The 14,385-nt window shown below is 39.1% G+C and overlaps 2 protein-coding genes across 2 annotated transcripts; both read right to left on the bottom strand.

Annotated features, from left to right (window-relative positions):
- Positions 1 to 1,570: 1,570 nt before the first annotated feature.
- Positions 1,571 to 3,268, bottom strand: LOC130720048 (copper transport protein ATX1-like). The gene is made up of 3 exons (XM_057570631.1): positions 3,113 to 3,268; positions 2,388 to 2,463; positions 1,571 to 2,122 (listed from the first exon to the last, which is right to left on the bottom strand). Exons 1-3 carry the CDS (start codon positions 3,122 to 3,124, stop codon positions 1,800 to 1,802), a joined length of 411 nt encoding a protein of 136 aa, XP_057426614.1. The 5' UTR covers positions 3,125 to 3,268; the 3' UTR covers positions 1,571 to 1,799.
- Positions 3,269 to 5,354: 2,086 nt separating this feature from the next.
- LOC130717853 (zinc finger CCCH domain-containing protein 11) lies at positions 5,355 to 10,062 on the bottom strand. Its single transcript, XM_057568230.1, has 8 exons — positions 9,687 to 10,062; positions 9,409 to 9,493; positions 9,161 to 9,304; positions 8,987 to 9,075; positions 8,592 to 8,780; positions 8,382 to 8,512; positions 8,077 to 8,170; positions 5,355 to 5,818 (listed from the first exon to the last, which is right to left on the bottom strand). Exons 1-8 carry the CDS (start codon positions 9,849 to 9,851, stop codon positions 5,669 to 5,671), a joined length of 1,047 nt encoding a protein of 348 aa, XP_057424213.1. The 5' UTR covers positions 9,852 to 10,062; the 3' UTR covers positions 5,355 to 5,668.
- Positions 10,063 to 14,385: the final 4,323 nt, after the last annotated feature.

Raw genomic sequence — 14,385 nt, 5'->3', positions numbered from 1 at the left:
GAATTTTTTATGCAATAGAGAGCAAGAGGTTCCTATTTTCTGGATTCCTTTTATTGGCCACGACTTAGTGAGGATACTGTGCGAATGTTGGCTTCTCCGGTGTCTAAGAAGGAAGTTTGGAAGACTCTACTTATTAGAAATTAGGAGGTATATACTCAACTACAAAAACTAGCTCAAGAGTTGAGGTTTGCACTACCATTTATAAGCACTTGATTGGCCACATCTCTAGCTTTTTTTCCATGGTCTCATATAAGATTCCGGGGCTCGATCGTTTCTAGGCAGTTTTCTTAAAAATTTATTGGCATATTGTGAGTGAGACATTGCTCGTCCCTCTTTCTAAACATGCATATACTTACATAAATTAATTACCTGCTTTGTTTCAATTATAAAAGACTATGTTAGCAAATAACCCAAGAACAGCTACTGTCATAATCATAAATTTATAATATTTCAAATTATTATGAACAGAAGGTTTTTTTTTCACTAGTTAGTTTTAGCAATTAAACCATAGAGTATATAGTTATGTCCATTTGGAGACCACAGTCAAATCAAATATTGACAATCGGAACTCAGTAGTACAAGCAAATAGTAATCTAACAAACACTCCAACCCCTAGATAAATAGACATGTAGTTCAAAACTTCATTATCAGAAACCTGTGCAGCTTTACAATGACATTTAGTAAATAAAAAATGATGAACTGTTATTGTCACTACTCACTAGGTTAAAAAGACAATATATATCATCCAATGGAAGAGGCGAAGAGCTAATGTGGTTGCCTCTTCCAATTTGCATATGACAAGATGACAGGTACCTAAATTATGGTACTACAATCAAAATAGGGCCAAGAATGGATTGAATAGAATTGAGCAAGGTCAAAAAGTTCATGCATTTGGTAACTTGAAACATGTTGGGAATTGGGAAACAGAATCAAAGAAAATAAAGGTTAATTGCACAAACAAATTTCACAGAAACTAACAGTGAAGATGATCCAAAAAATTTGTTCTTTCTGATTTTTCCTAGGATTTCGCTGATCAAATATTGTGGACTAATCAATTTGAACAGTCATAAAAGCTACAATGCTTGCACTATGTTTGGCTGCTGAGAAATCTAATTTGCTGAAAATATTGCTAACAAGCTAATCAAACATTTCTTTGAAACCAAAGGCACAACTTATTCGGTTAATTATCAGCTAATTCATATCAATCAGAGGAATGTCGAACTCATCGACCTCTAGACTCAAGCAAAATAAGTAGAAAAAACAAAAGAAGATAGTAAGAAAATGCTTGAAATGGAGCTAGGGTTCAGTTTTCCATGAAGTCACGATCTCACGAGAGCGAATTTGTGAGAGTTCTTGAGCTTCCATGGAGAAAATGCTTGAAGTTGAGCTAGGGTTGCAATGGTGACTCGCGAAAGTGTAAACAAAACTTTATTGTTGAAGAACCCACCGGATACACACTTTTTAACACAATGTTCATTTTTTATAGAACTTCTACTCAATTTATACAAGACAATTAAGTGAATTAACTCATCATTGTTGAGAACCCCCTTGTATGGCTCAGGCTCACTAATTTGCATATTGTTCATCAATGATTTTCATTGAACAGTTCATAAGCTCATATTGAGACACATTATCCAAAAGGAAGTAGGAAGAGTGACTAGTGGAATACTACATTAAAGCATACATGGATGATGGAACAGTGTAAGGCACAAGTAATTGTAACTTAGATACCAGTAGCAAAACACACCAAATATATCAAATATACTTATATCAATAGAAATAAACCATAAATGTTTGCTTTAAGCAACAGTAGTTGCAGTTTCTGAAGGCTTGATTTCAGGCTCAGCTGAGGCAAGAGTTGCAGTTTCAACTGCAGGCTTGTTTTCAGGCTCATCTGAGACAACAGCTGCAGTTTCTGAAGGCTTGTTTTCAAGGTCAGGAGTGGCGGTTTCTGAAGGCTGCTTTTGAGTCTCAGCTGCTTGTGTTGCTGCTGGTGCTTCATCTTCCCAGAATGCAGTCTTCTTTCCAGATTTGGAGACAGTTTCCAGAACATCCTCTGGCTTTACATTTCCTTTCACAGTCACCTTCTGTTCCTTTAAATCAATGTTAAATGATTCTACACCTGTGAATCAACAGAGGAACACATTATTAATTTTACAAAGGAAATCCATGGCAAAAGCTTTTCAGAATCAACAGAAGAAAAAAAAAAACCAAAAACTCAAGGTAATTAGAATTAGAAAGTGAAACACACAGGCAGCATAGCATGTATTGATATATTGATAAAATAGACAGAAAGAAAAAGAAAGGAAATACTAATGAAAAAGATCAGTGCTCAAGATATTTCATTGTTACAATAACTAATTATGTTGATATTGAATTCAAAATACCTTCCATTTTTTCCAAGACCCTATTCACTGCTCCGGCGCAGCCTTGACATGACATGCGAACTTTGAGGACAACGGTCTGTATTAATCAGAGAATTCAGATCAAAATAGAAACATAAAGAAACACATTCATTCTTTGAATCAGTTTAAAAAAGGAAAGAAACTGAAGATAAGAATAATCTGTTTCACCATTCATAGATCCAATTGAACACATTAATTTCCTACAAAACTAAATACAAATCTAAACTCTAGCTTTTCATACAAGCAATGCAACCAATTTCTAATATCAGGCTAAGCTTTGGAACACAATCAATGGAGTGAAAGATGGATGGTGAAAACTAAATGCATATACACCAAGCAATTATATTGAAAGCAGAGCACTTCAATTGTGTAGTCTTAACAAGTCATGATCTGCAACTTCAATTGTGTAGTCTTAGCAAATGTTGGAACCTTTCTCTAAGCTATTTCAAATTCAAACCCCAAGAATTACTATTTCAACTTCTCAGGATTCCAACAAGAAACCATTCAAAATCCTAGCTTTAAAAAAAACACCATGAAGAAATTATGATATTTCAAGTTAAAAACTCATCAAATTAAAACTAGATCAAGACAAAACAAATTGGAAAATAATCGTGGATCAAAACACATAATAAAAAAGACACACAATCACAATGATCAAGCACATGAAAACTAAAAATCATAAGAGAATAAGAAGATGGGTTTAGCACCTGGGAAGACATGTTTATGGTATTCAAATTGAATTGTTGATGGAATGAAGAGTTGTGGTGATGGGGTGGTGAATTTATAACCAAACCAACAATGAAAGTGAGTGTGTGGTACAACTTTCAGATACACGGGTTCCAAACGCAAGTTATATTCTTGTGGGCCATTGTAGATTGGGAATTATTTTAGTCAGATTTTGTCTAGATTTATATTACTACTAACCTTGTTTAAGTTATTTTTAGCTATTAGGAACTCTTTAATATAAGGATTTGATTTCTATGCAGTAAAAGTCTAAAATAATACAATAGTATTTATACGGTGATAACATTTTTTAGGTACATTAACTTTTTGAGAGACAATGCTGTATACGTAAGGGATAAGATAATGGATGACAGTGAAATCAATGGCATCAACTTTACTTTCTATTAGTAGTGGAAACTTGTGATGTTCTCAAGCCAAGTTAAATCCCGTTCAGGCTTTTGAAGAATAATGGCGTCAACTTTACTTTCTATTTAGTAGTGGAAACCTGTGTTGTGATCATGCTCTCAAATCAACTTATGTATGCAGTACAAATATCAAATACTGGTCTCCAATGCTACCTACCTTTTCAAGCAAAAAAATGGGTTGTACAACTTGTACTTCATAGTTGAACTACTAACCTAACAGCAATTGTAGTACAAATAAACTACAAGTACGAGTGTGGTGGAGTTACGACTCACGAACCAACCAAGTATCATGAAGCTAGCTATGAATGAATGCCATTTTAAATAAAAAATGCATTTGAAAGAATTTCAGCTAGGATCTTAGTTGTAAATTAATTCTTCTTTTTTCTTTGATTCATATATATGGAGAAGTCAATGTGGTTGGTGATCCACCGGATTGTATCTGCTCTTATATTTTATCGGACATTCTACCAATTATGCCAATTATTTTCTGATGCAAGTTAACTATTCAAAAAAAATATATTGTCATTTCCTATTTTAGACATACATACATTTAATTTAAATCAAAATTTGATAATTCAAAAATATTCCAAATCCACAAATAGATAACTTAGTAACAAACTTAAACTTTGTTGTAGAACCTCAAGCATAATACATAAGTGCTCTAAATGTGAGATAAAATCAGGAATGTAAATGAGAATGTCATCAAAGAAAACTAAGAATAATTGTCTAAGATAAGGTTTATTACGATATTATGAGGATTATAAAATTTGAGTACCCTAGAATTTTTGAACGATGTATAATATACAAGAATCCTAAATCATAGATTAATATTCTTACCCTATTAAGACTCAAAAGAACCGTCCTTATCTCCCAACTGAGAATAGTGATTCCCATTAGCTAAGTTTCTCCATTCCTCATTAATGGTGCTTTCGAGCTGAAAAAGTGCTAGTATCCCTCAACACTCTATTTCCAACATATTTATTGATTTGTTGAAAATCATGCGAGACCCACTTCAAATATGTGGCTCACTTCTAATTTATGAGTCTTACATAAATTTCAACCAATAAAATCAGAATATCGAAGTGAAGGTTACTAACACTTCTCTTTCAAGGTTCCTAGCCGTGTGTATCATTTCGCATATACTAGTTGGCCTAATGGTTTGAGTGTATCTTTACACGAGTGCTATTTGACTTATTGGTTGGATGAAGATCTCCTTTAGACGTGAGGGATTCTTCAAGTTGGTCGACAAATGTTATGATGTAATAGTTGGGCTGTAAAGATTATCTAGCCCATTCGACGGAAAAAGAACAGGATTCCTCAAATATCTAGGCCATTCCACGGAAAAAGAACATCTAGTCCAAACTTTAATGCATGGTCGGTGAGTATGAAAAAGCATTTGTTAAGATGTCTACCAGCTTAACGTGATCTCTAAGCCTCAAGGGATTAATCTCATGCCTGCTAGCTGAGTGTATACCTCAAGAAAAAAATGAGATGATCACCAATGGAGTTCAGGGGGAAGCCAGGGGAAGCCCGGTCTTCAGCTCTCACATGGGAAGGGTCCGACCATTTGATCCACATTGTACGCGGTCTTACCTTATTTTTTTGCCCAAAATGTTGTTTCAATGACTTGAACTTGTGCCCCTAATGGAGCCTCCTTCCTAAATTATTCATGTTTCTTGTGCAAAAGAATTTGTGGTACATAGCAAAACGCACCCCAGGGATATCTCACAGTAAGAGACCACTTGTTGCGTTGATGGCTTCCAGAAAATCACAAACATACAAAAACAACATAGAAGATACCTTTTCAAAATAGGTATAACTCAAGAATAAAATCAGATACAGTCCGCACAAGTTTACCATGCTCAAACACAAATAAAAAAGAGTCAATTGTAAGTGCAATGAGACCTAAGTACAGAAAAGTGGATCGTACCACAAACTGTCATCTAATAGGTACCAAATGAGATGCAGCAAATAGTGATTTCATTATCATCATCAAAGGCTTCATTCAAAAAACTTCCTTGGAAGCTAGGGGAGCGAGTGGCTACAGGCAAATGCTCATGTTCAACAGAGGTATAAAAATATCACATTCTAATTTCAGGATTAAGCTTCAGCTCCTTATTCCTTTATTTGGATTGATGTCTTGGATAAGCTTGCTTCCAGTTCATTCAGCTCATCAAGGTCCAATTCATCATCATCGTCATCAGGATCAGGAACTTCAGCATCAGCACCAGCTGCTGCCGAGGAGCTAGGACCTTCTTCAGCAGCCTAAGCAAATATTAAAAAAAACAACAACAAAATGTTCGGTCAATGTGAAACAAAGATGACTGTTTGCAATAAGATGAGAACTAGGTCTAGAAGCCACTACAGTTCCTTCAAAATATAATAAAATAACTACTGCCCGTCTAATGGTGAAGAAAGAAAACTTCAAACTGTCTAGAATTCATATATTCATGGCAGAGCTACAGACTACAACCTAGATGCAAGCATCAATGAAGGCAGAATACTTACTTGAGAACCTCTACCGCTTTATTATTTTTGGAAAGTCAGTTACAGATATATTAGATACCATGTTAATGTGCTTAGAAACAAGAGAAAGTTGTAAACTGAATGTGAAACAAAATCTTCTTGGATAATTTGGCAATTTTAACTATGATTATGAATTGGAAGACCTATTTTCCAAATCGTATATAAATTGAATCTTTTATATATCAAAAGATACATTATACCGAAAAATCAAGTCGTAAATTCGAACATAAGTTGATATATGATATATCATACAATAAATCCAAAGTAATTCAAGATCCAAGTCATAAATCAAAATGAGAAGAAAAATAGTGGGTGGCTGCACAACCTTCAAGTGTTCAATCCCTCAAACAAATATCAATAAGATGACAAATGCAAATTACTTTCCCACTCCCTATACCTATATCTACTATATAATCAAAATCTGATTGAAGGCAAAAGTTAAACCTGTAAATAGTTCAATTTATAATCATTATAAATTCCTAAGTAATTCATTTTATTTGTACATAGAGTAAAATAAATATAGTTTAAGATTATTAAATTTACATAGCTTAATCAAAGGTTATTATTGCAAAACGAAGGTATCATGGATGCACGTGAGACAACCAAAACAACGTGGAGACAACTTAGTGTCAACCAAAACATGACGAGAGCAATACTGAGAAGAAAAAAACAGAGTGGGGACAAACAGTGAGAAAACAACACCCTTTGTTAATGGCGATAGCTTCACTAGTGACAAATATGGAGCGAGGGACCAAATTAGGGTTTGTTTAGTATTGATTCAGACTTAGGCCTTTGAGAGAAGTATTATCAGCAGTTTCTTAACACCCATCCTTCAAAGCACATTGTCATTGCAATACATGCAATTTTGATAACCCTGATTCTAACCACCATACAGTTCAAGTGGGCATCCTTCGAAAAAATAATGAAAAAACCATACAGAAACTAAAAGACAACTTTCAAGAAGTCTACACAAGGCCCAGAGATGACATGTGTCATTAAACCTCCAGTGTCAGTGTCATGTGTGAACCCTGAATTACCATGCAAAATGTAGATAGTGTAGAGCTTGACCAAAAAGCCAAGCTGAAAAGAGGGGAGAGCCTCCACCTTAAATTGGGGTTTCACATCCACATCCATTTGATATGGGACACACACTTGCACATCAAAGCACCATGTTCTGCTACAGACCAACTTGGCCCTACTTATTTGACCCTCCAATTTCCCAAGGGGAATGCCAATGTTAACATTGAATACTTTAACTGGGAGGTGTTAACTAAAGGGCCCTTTTGTGATTTCAAGAAGGCAAAAAAAAAAAACATTGCCTTTCAGTTCAAATTTCAAACATAAGTTTGAAATGCTGTATCATAGACATGGATCAAGACAGAACATTAAAGTATCATCCGATTCATGAAACCAATACACCCAGAAGGAAAAAAGGCTTTTGTTGTTTTTAGTGCTTTTTTAATTCAAAAATATTTTAAAAACCTGTGTTTAATTGTTTTTTGAAAAGGAATTTTTTTTCAAAAGAAGCTACCTAGGTGCTTCTCTCATTGGCTACAAGAAAAAGAAAAGCTATAAAATGTTGTCATAAAAGCATTTTTTCAAAGTGTATCCAAACACACCCTAAATCCCAGATGATATTGAGTGGGGTGTGTATAAGGAACGGGGGATGGGCTACACCTTGATGTGTAATCCGAGTTCCAACAGACCCAGAGGCAATGTTGGACATACACAAGTGTATAAAACTTCAAAAACATGTCAGTATATTTATAACAGTTATAATATAAAATGGTGGTAGTTTCCGATGATTAGGCCATATAATTTTTGAGATTGCAACAGTAAAATGAGAAGAAAAGCTAACATTCCGGTAGTTGTGATCGTTCTGCAAACTTTATCGTGAATGGAAATCATCCAGCATCATTAGTCTATTCACCAGACTACTTCTCAACCATGAAATACACAATCAAATTATGAGGTGACAGACAAGAAGTAAAACTTACTTTCTGTTCAGTTTCAGGTTCTCTTTGGTACTGGTCATATGCTTCATCATCATCCACAAACAAGCTAGCATCTGACAAAAATAGCTCACGACCGCTGCATTGGAGGGGAAAACAATATAACATGGTTAGCGAAAATAAAAACAAGAGAAGAAGTATCGGCCTTTCTAACCACCTGTAATCAAAACACATTCAATAATATGCAGGTCCTTCCTCTTGTAGGATTTTTCCTTGAATAACAGGGTGGGGACTGGGGAGCATATATAAACTTCCAAATGAGAGTGATAGGGAACAGATAGTGGATATACCTCATTCGGTCATTCTTAGCCCTCTCTGCCTGTTGTGAAGCCAATTTAGCATCTCTCTCTTCTGTCTTCTTCTTCCTCCATTGAAAGAATAACTCAGTAGTCATAGGAGTTGTAGTGGCCACTTTGGCGCGCTAAATCATTATACATATTCTGTTAGATAACCTGATATTGTATTAAATGGTATAGCATCTTAAAAGGGGGAATATCCACCTGATTTTCAATCTCCTCTTCAATTGATATTTTTTCAGATTCTTCATCTAACAAAGCCTTCATTTGAGATTTTAAAACATATCCAGGAGGGAGTGCATGTCTATAGTGGCAATTCTTACCACCATTGGGACATTCCCAAAACCAACCATATTGCTTCTTCTCTACCGCATCCAAAAAGTATTTACAGACCTGAGCAGAACACACAAACAACAGACAGTGGTCATTTCCAGTTTCACAATGCCACAAACCAAATGTCAAACGCAATTTGAAAATAATGCAATATCATGAAACATCCAAAAGAAGCCCGCAATGATCAAAAACCAAAATGAACAATGAAAAAAGTAAAGGCAAATTATCAAGCAAATCAATCCCAACAAATCTACTATAAACCGTACTATGTCAGTTTGTTTGTTCTGATTAAACTCGTTTTTCTTTGACTCCACCACCTTCTCCAAGGTGGCTTGATCCCAATCCTCCATAGTGTCTGACAACATAAGAGCAAGGCAAAACCAAAAAGTTAGAAAAAAGAAAAGTGATTAGAACCAAAACACAAAACTTCGATGCAATACCCTCGTCATCACGCTGATCGCTGTATATGTCAATCTTTTCCCCTTTCCTCTGAACATTCAAATCATGAGAGAACTTGCACTTGAAGCCCTTGGCACACTGTCCCACTTTAAAAAACTCACATAATATGGACTTCGGATCAACACCTGACCAAATTCAAATACATTAGCATCCAGCAACACTGAATAAACCCATCAACGAAGAAAAAAAACACGAAACTTGAAGCTCCGAATAGCTAAAAAATGATTACCAACTGGCACTTTAGGCTGACTAACAGCGATTTTGAACAAATCATTTAGCTCCTTCTCCTTGGCCTTCTCCTCCTCCTTCTTTTTCTGTTATCATCATTACACAATGAGCACCAAATCTAGTTGAAAAAAATCCAACATTTCAGGGTATTACATACCCACCAATGAATTACTAACAATAATGAACAACCAAACTTACAGTACACAACAAAATGAAATTTTTAAGGGGATTAAACTAGAGAAACTATGATTCAGTGCAGGAATTCAAAAGGGGCATTACCTTGGCTTCGATTTTGGGATCGGTTTTGGGCTGCACGGATGACTTGAGATTCTGGACATATTTCTGAACCGCTTTGCTCTTGTTCTTGTTCTTGAGACCGAAGGTTTTGTCCTCCACAACCTTCTGCTTCTTCGCTACCTCAGCTTTTGATTGTTTAGGAGGCATCTTGTATCGGCATCAAATGAAAAATTGAAGTTGATATATTTCCAATGAAATTGAGGAACAATCGAATTGAGCGAAGATGTGAAGTTGTGGAGCAGTGCGATGAGGCTCCCTGCGGGGAAGAGGAAGAGGAAGAGGAAGAGGATGTTTTGGTTAGGTTAGGGTTTGGAGGTGGTACACACTGGGTTTGAGATTCGAGAAGCTTACGGAAAATTGAAGTTCCCGATCTACCCTTCAGGGTGCATTTCTATTTTCTAGTTCTGGACCTCTCTATAGAAAAAAGAAAATTAGCATCTTGGTTTTTCTAAGATAATTTTTTGGTTCATTTACTGTACACAAAAAAATGCTTGTGTAAAGTTACACAAACCTAACTTGACCTATTATGTTAGGTTACAACAAGTTAAATCATTTTTTTAAAAATAAATTAATTATTGAAAAAAAAAATCACATCCTCCTTAATATCTAATCTTTATTATCATCACTTACATCCTCTAACAATAACATCCAAAAAAAAAAAAAGTATTCATCATCAACACTCTTTTTTTAGTTAAAATAGAAATTAATGATAAACATGATGGATTTGAACCAGGAGGTAACTCAGTGCTTATCTCCCTTTTCACTTCAAAATCAACATCCGAGAAATTGAACAATATCACCCCCACCAGACCCCTGGCCTGTAATCGGCGTCAATCACTCCCACACCAACATCAATCAAATGCTTTCAAGCCAACCCCGAATGCGGCGCAATACGGGCGTGGGTTCCTTCATGGATGGCGATGGAGAGATCGGTGGGAACGAGGGCTTTCCCTCATGCTGGCACCTTCGTCTCGGCAGCGCTGGAGAGGTCGTAGCGGGCAGAGAGAGGGGAAGCTCTGGAAGATAAAACGACATTTTCGAAGAGCTTCCTCACTCGGAGCAAATGGGTTGAGACAACGCCGTTTGTGCTTGCCATTCTGGAAAATTTTGAAGCTCGGAGAAGAGAGGAAAAATAAAAAAGGTTTAATCTTTATTATCTCTTGTTTCTGGGTTTTGTCAAGTTCATGGCTCCCAGCAACGATTTTGTCATGGAAGAGGACCTGGAGCTGTGACTGGGCTTGAGCAAAGCAAGGAGGAACGATGGTGTGCCAAAGATTCAGATGCTGAGGCCAGATCTGAAGCTTTCTCTTCCGATCTGGTTGAAAAGCTTGAAGCTTTCACATTTTTTTTCTTATCTTTGATCTTCAATGTTGAAAAAGGGTCAGATCTGCAGAAAAATACATAACTTGGTGGTGGTTGGGGTGGTGGTGCGATGTGGGCTGGGGTTGGTGGTGGTGGTTCAATGTTGGTTTAGCGGTGGTGGTGTGGTCTGGGTTTTTGGGTGTTCTAATCTGAAAAATGTTGATTTAGAATGAAGATGATGAGTGAATATGAATTTCTGGGGTTAAGTTGAAAGAAGAAGATTAAGGATGGTGATGCCTATCAAAAAAAAAAATATGCTGATGACAGATTTAGACTTTTTTCTTTTATTTTTTATTTTTAACCTTATTTTAATTAAAAAAGGGTGACCTGCTAGTTAACTTGTGATAACAGGTCAACTTAGGTTTGTGCAACTTTACACAAGCATTTCTTTGTGTACAGTAAATGAACCCTTTTTTAAGATAATGTTAAAAGTAAATAATTTGCCAAAAGAATTGCAATTTAAAAACTATTTAGGTTGTTCTGGGAATGAACATTGAAGAGAGGCATAGTACCTAGAGGTAGAGGGATTGTGCCAAGAGAGAATGAGAGTGAGAGAGAGTCCTGAATTTCAAGTGTTATTTCATCAAATGAGCCAAAAGTCCCTTACAATTATAACTACCTCCTATTTATAGAGCTTGGGTACTACCTATTGGGCCAATTGGGCCTCCGAGATCAAGGCCCATCTGAAGGCCAGGGCCCCGCCTCAGCGCGGGATACATGCTGGGCGTTGCCCCTCTAGGGGCTCGCCCAGTCCACTAGTCCACAAGACACCGAGCTCGAGGTACGAGAGCTAAGGGTGTCTTTTAAATGCTGTTACATGTCTTATTGTACACCGGAATCTACACTGCCAACATGGCTTGAGAAAAGAGAAGTTAACTATATCGCCAACATGGCGTGAGCAAAAGGAAACTAGCATTTTCAGTTACCCAGTCCACTGACTTGACGAGCAAACCAAGCTGGCAAGTCCACAAGTCCGCAAGCGGCGAGAACGACTACTTTGTATTGGTGATAAGTTGGAGCAGGTGTATGATCGCTCGCCGGCGGGAAAGGTGGCAGGCATGGGTCATGTGCCGATCATTCAATCATTGACTGGCGGTGACCCCGGCGAGCGACTGAACTTCGTTGTTGGTGTCAATCGTCAGGCGATGGCGTTTGATCCTTATAGTGGCGAGGCTTTTCGCGCTTTCCCTTATTTTAAAACCCTTTCAAATTTCTACCTGCCTCACGTGGCTGCCCCACGTGATGTGTTGGTTACATCAATTTCCCTCTTTCTCCGGAACCGTCACTTCACCTTTCATAACCGTCCCATCGTGCGCAGTAACTCCCCTTTGCACGCGACCCATTTCCCCAAAACCATCATGACTTCCAACCTTCCACACGCGTCCAACACGCGTCACCCTTCCAGCTTCTCCCCTTCTCCTATAAAAACCCTTCTTCCCCACTGTCATCCCTTTCCGAGACCCCTCTTCACTTCCCTAATCGCTTACCAAACTCCTTCTGCCCACTTCCGCTCCGGAGCCGTCGCTTATCACCCTTTCCGCTACCCACTCTTCACATCCTACTCCGGTGAGTCCCACTGTCCTTATCTTTACATCGCACACATACTGATCTTTCCTTTTCTTTCACTTCACTGTCTTCTAAAAATGGCTTCAAACCCTACCTCCCCTAATCACTCTTCTTCCTCCTCCGAAAGCGACCCTGACTCCACCGCTGCCGGCGGCCTCCGTTTAGAGGTTCCGGAGATCCCAGCTCACCGACTAAAAACCTACGCCACTCTGCCCCTTCCAGTCCAAGTAGCCCCCAAACACGAGGCTATAGATCAACCTTCCATCTTCCAAGATAGCGATCCCATTGTACAATTCGTGAACTCCCTGGGTGGCTTGTCCAATGACGATGAGTTTAACGCCAAACTCAGGATCTGGGTTTGCAGTCCCGGGGATCGCCTCTGGCTTCACAAGCCAGATGGCGACGTAAAGAGATCCCATTTTTTCTTTGCGTACGAATACATGTTTAGCGAGCTTGGAATCAGGCTTCCTTTCTCGCCCTTTGTCCAAACCGTCCTCCGCGACATCAACGCGGCTCCCTGTCAACTCCACCCTAACGCCTGGGCCTTCATTCGATGTTTTGAAATCCTAAGCGCCGCTGTCGGCATCGCCCCATCCCCCACCAGTTTCTTCTACCTTTACGACGTCGACCCCAAGTCCATCAAAAACAAAGGATGGATTTCCTTGAAGGCCCGAGCCGGCCGGAAGTGTTTGCATCCCCACAAAAGTAACGCGAAGTCCTCCTTCGCACGAAAGTACTTCCGTGTGGCGGTTCATCCCGCCTACCCAGAGGCATTCACCCTCAGAGACGGGACCGCCCTCTTTCCTCTTTACTGGACAGAGAAGCCCAACGGGATCACCGATCCTTCAGAGGATTCCTTGTCCGCCAACGATCAAGCCTTTCTTAATCTCCTTGCCCCACTTCCCATCCTTGACTGCACAACAGTCCTTGAGGGCGCTGACCTCTCAAGAACTCCCAAATACTTAGGTTGCCCATAGCTCACTTTTATTATTGTCATTTCCTTTCTCAACTCCTATGTTATCACTGATCGTTTTTTTTTATTGTTACAGAAGATATGAATTTCACGAACGCCGAGCTCCTGAAGGCCCGCGAGAGGAGAATGGCTCGCTTTTCTCCAAAATTCAACACTGAGGGCGACGCGAAAAAACGGGGCGGTGCTGAGAACCAAGCCGAGAGCACCAAAGCTCCCAAGAGGAGAAGATTGACCAAAGCCTCCTCCGACGCCGGCACATCTAACCCTGGCGCTCAGCCCACCACTGCTGCTGCGCCTAAAGGCAAAAATGTCGCTGAAGCCTCTGTCGCCGCAGCTATCGAGCCAACCGCCGTACCAGCTTCTTCTCCTGCCGCCGCCGGTGCGACCGCTGCTGTTGCCGCTGAGTCCTCTATTGGCGCCACAGCCGCCCCCGCCGGCGTTAACGCCACAAAAGCTGCTGCGTCTTCCGACACTCCTATTGGAGATAAGGAAAAAGAAAATGAAACCCCAAAGTCTCCCCCTCGCCAAGATGCGCCTCCTAGCCCGCCCTCAACACATGATGCGGGCTCCATGCCTTCCCCGCCTCATCAAGGGGAAAAATCCTGTCCTGGCGCTGCCACTACCTCTGAAGCAGCTCAAATTGAACAAGCCCCTGCTCCTGAGGTCGGTTCTTCAAGCTATTATAATATGCTCCCCAACGTCATTGAACCCTCAGAATTCTTACTTGCTGGTCTCAACCGTGACGTTATAGAAAAAGAAGTTTTGAGTCGGGGCCTGAAT

Source organism: Lotus japonicus, chromosome 5 (assembly GCF_012489685.1).
Source record: "Lotus japonicus ecotype B-129 chromosome 5, LjGifu_v1.2".
NCBI classification, from domain to species: Eukaryota; Viridiplantae; Streptophyta; class Magnoliopsida; order Fabales; family Fabaceae; genus Lotus; species Lotus japonicus.
This window is presented reverse-complemented; position numbering and strand designations above follow the sequence as displayed.